Source organism: Carlito syrichta, unplaced genomic scaffold, assembly GCF_000164805.1.
Source record: "Carlito syrichta isolate Samal-C Ts95f unplaced genomic scaffold, Tarsius_syrichta-2.0.1 Scaffold156968, whole genome shotgun sequence".
Lineage (NCBI taxonomy): Eukaryota > Metazoa > Chordata > Mammalia > Primates > Tarsiidae > Carlito > Carlito syrichta.
The window spans coordinates 9,003-12,802 of record NW_007101064.1 but is presented as its reverse complement, the minus strand read 5'-3'; the positions used below and the strand labels follow the sequence as shown (position 1 = coordinate 12,802).

The 3,800-nt window shown below is 61.3% G+C and overlaps 1 protein-coding gene across 1 annotated transcript in view; it reads left to right on the top strand.

Annotated features, from left to right (window-relative positions):
* Positions 1–1,452, top strand: part of PIP5K1C (phosphatidylinositol-4-phosphate 5-kinase type 1 gamma) — a gene marked incomplete at its 5' end in the record, with an annotated part of 27,272 nt that extends 25,820 nt beyond the window's left edge. Inside the window, one exon of the mRNA XM_021709082.1 lies at positions 723–1,452. Within this exon, the coding sequence (XP_021564757.1) occupies positions 723–887 (165 nt within the window). The remainder of the gene's footprint in view (positions 1–722) is intronic.
* Between the last annotated feature and the right edge of the window lie 2,348 nt (positions 1,453–3,800).

The following is a 3,800-nucleotide window of genomic DNA, read 5'->3' as shown; positions in this document are numbered from 1 at the left end:
CCCGACCCTGCGCCCGCCAGACTGTGCCCTTCCCAGCCTCAAGTCGTGTATTTATTTTGGGTCCTTCCCTTTGCACAGAGACAGAAGCACGTGTGTGCTTTTTTTAGGAAAAGACACAAAAAAGACAAAAACCAGAAGAGGACGCTCCTCCCCCACACTGCGGTTCTTGCTTGCGTGAGTCTCGCGGGGACACGGCCCCGGCTCCTGCTGCCTCCGGGGGCCCGGCCACATGGCCGTCGTCAGGCTGAATCCCGCTGAGTCTCCACCTGCTCTCCACTCGGGACGGCGGATCCCCTGGGGCGCGGAGGCCACTGCCCTAGCAGACCCCCGCCAGCTCAGCTTGGCGCCTGCTCCCACCACCCCGGCGCCCCCTCGTCAGGAGGGACGGACCAACCCGGCCAGGGCAAGGTCTCCAGGCACCTGCAATCCAGAGCGTCGGGACTGTCCTCCTCCCGACGCAGCCGTGGGCCACCCGACGCCCAGCCCAGGGTCGAGACTCACAGGGCGGGCCCGGGAGGAGGAGCCCAGGTTTCCAAGAGCTTTGGACGACCTTGTGATGGCCTGTGTCCCACCCAAGGCCCGGCCTGGCGGGCAGACCCTTCCTGCAGGACGGGCAGCCACGTGGGGTCTAGGAGGACAAAGACAGCGGCCCCGGCGCAGGGCAGCCCAGCGCCCCACAGGGCGGCCACTGGGCCTGCCCTGTGCAGAGGGTGTGGCCAGAGCCCACAGGCCGCAGAGCCCCCCTGCACTCACCCAGGCACGTCTCTGCAGACCCCCACCCGCACGGCCTGCGGGGAGGAGCTGGTCCTGCGAGACCGCACCTTCTAGAACTCCTGAGCCCTTGCCTTCCGCAGAGAGCCCGGGGCCTCCCTGGCCACGGCCTGTGAGCCTGTCGTGAACCCCTTGAGCCTGTGTCCTCCTGCTGCTGGTCCAGCCTCACAGCCCACTCCCTATGCCTGGAGGAGCAGGCCACACCCCCCGGCCCCACCAGGGACACACGCTGCTGTGCCAGGAAGGAAAGGGTCTCAACAGGGACTAGAACGGCGTGACAGCACCGTGGCGGCCCGCCTGCCAGCTCCTCCAGCCCAGGGACCTAGCCTCGGCCCTGCCCGGCCCACGAAGGACACCCGTGGGCACTGGGGGGGATCAGCAGGGGTCCAAAGGGCCGTCTGAGGCTGGACGGCCCACGGGGACGGCAGCGTCATCTGAAGGCCCCAGAGGGCACACGGAGGTTCCTAAAGCCCTCACGTCCCCTTGCCCAGCCTGGCCCCAGGATGTCCAGAGCCCTGGGGGGGACCCAGGCTGTCCCTGGGTGACGGGCACCGTGTCCATCCCCCCCCAACAAATCACATGACCTGCGTGCTGACCCGGCACGCTTGAGGGAGAACACGCAGCCTCCGTGGACACGTGACGTTTCTGTGTTTGTGTCGCGTCTCCCAGGCCTCTTGGAGATCCGCTTCGCGTTGCGTTTTCTGTTCCTTTTCCACGAACTGTAGCCCATGCTGACGTGTTCCACGACCGCCAAGGTGGCGCCTGCTGGTCATTTCCAGGGCCCGGTGGGGGCAAGACCTATTTATAATGTGTAGCGAACTCACGGCCCTCCTCGGACCCCAGCTGCCCCCCCAGAGCAGTTTGTAAAAATGCTGGGACCAATCCCCCCCACCTCGGTGCTGACGCCCCTGTCGCTCAGATGGGAGCCGCGTCTGACTCCGTGCTGTGCAAAGACAGAGGGCGTCCTCTCCGAGACTGACAAGGGGCAGCCCCCACGTGTCCCTTGCCAGCCTCCGTCCCCAAAGCCATCCCAGCGTGTCCCCTGTGCCCCCCCCCACCTGGCTCAGTGCAATACTCCCGCCCCCGCAGGGTCCCATGCCAGGGTACTGTCGCCGCAGCCCCTCGGTCCCCGCCCAGGACAGCCACTGCCCCCCTCCCCGTTTATGGCCGAACTGGTTCCAAGACAAAATGAAACTGCAAACCTCGTGTGTCTTAACTCCCAGTGGGAATCCCGCCCCTCCTCCGCCCCGTGGTCCGGCGCGTGACAATCGGAGCACCCGCCTCATGGCTCGGACGGGGGGCCGTGTCCCCCACGCAGCACCCTGGGCCCCTCCGAAGCAGAAAAGCCACTGCTGGCCCAGACACTTGTATGCAGCCTGGGCCCCGCCCGTCCCACCCCCTCTTTCTACGTCAAGGAGAGCTCTCTAATAAATCGGGTAATAAGCATCCACCCACCCGTGGCCTCTCTGTGGGCTCTGAGGGTCGGGTTGGGAGCTGGAGGACCTTGGACCTCAGAGAGGAAAGAGGCCTCTGTGAGATCTGTGATAGTATCGGGGGCGATGATGGCTCAGGCCTGGAATCCCAGCACCTGGGGAGGCGGAGGCAGGAGGGTCACTTGAGGCCAGGAGTGAGAAACCAGCCCGGGCCACGTAGCGAGACTCCCTCTGCAAAAATAAAATACACGCATACGTAATAGTACGAGGACCCAAACACCTAACCGCTGTGACCTCCTCCGGGTTCCAGATCAGCTCAGGAAACACGTCAAAGCTTCTGACAGCACAGCCCAGCACAAGGGAACAGACCCCGCACCCCAAGTTTGTATTTGTACTACCAGAGCTGCTTGGACCCCTCGAAGGGAACACATCCCTCCCTGACCCCCAATCTGAGAAACCACATTGGAAGTGAGATCTGGCGGAGAGGCGGCCTCTGGAAACAACAGTACGTAGCACGGCTGACGTGCAGACCAAACGTGTAGGGGGTCTCGGAGGTCCCCGTCAGATCCTCCCAAGGATGTGCCTGAATTAGGGGGTGAGAGAGAGAGTGAGAGAGAGAGAGAGACATCCCATCACCATGACAACCCGCATCCCAGGACCGAGCCGCAGGAGCTGGTCCTTGGAAGACTCCACCCCTGCCCTCACACCTAGCAGAGCATGCAAAGCCAGCATTCCGGGGGCGGGGGGCTGTCACACAGCTGTCCTCCAGGCTAGACCTTCCAAAAGGTGACATCAGTGATGAGTATCTTCCCAACACAGGCATTCCCATCCCGGTGTGGTTAGAACTGTGGGTGGCTGCAGTAGCTTGGGCCGGGATGGCAGGATGCTCCAGACTCCAGCTTCCAGTCCTGTCTCCTTCGGTCCACCCACCCCACAATTGCAAGGCCCCCCACCTCTGCTCAAAGCCCTCCCAACAGGCTGGGCGCCGTGGCCACGCCTGTAACGCCAGCACTTCGCGAGGCTGAGGCAGGAGGATTGCTTGAGCCCCGGAATTCGAAACCAGCCTGGACAGCAATAGCTAAACCCTGCCTCTACAAAAAAAATTTTTTTAAATGAGCCGGGTGTGGTGGTGCATGGCTGTAGTCCCAGCTACTTGGGAAGCTGAGCAGGAAGGAAAACTTGAGCCCAGGAGTTCGAGGCTGCAGTGAACTATGATGGCACCGCACTCCAGGCTGGGCCACAGAGCCAGACTCTGTTTCAAAAATAAAACAAAAATCCTCCCATGCACCCACACAACAAAGCTGGACAGCCTGAGTTGGGTAATTTTTTGCAGGAAAAAGCTTTAAAAACACACATAAATCAACCCAAAAAGTAAAACACAACAAACAGAAGCAACAACAAAACATTAAAAAATAAATTTTGACTCTGAGCCTGTTTCTCCATGAATAAAATGGATTTTAGGGGAATCCAGGGAGTTATCCCACGTTTAAAAAAAAAAAAAAAAAACCGGGCTCGGTGGCTCAGCCTGTAATCCCGCGCCTTTGGAGGCTGAGTGAGTGGATGGCCTGAGCCCGCGGTTCGAGACTCGCCTGGGCA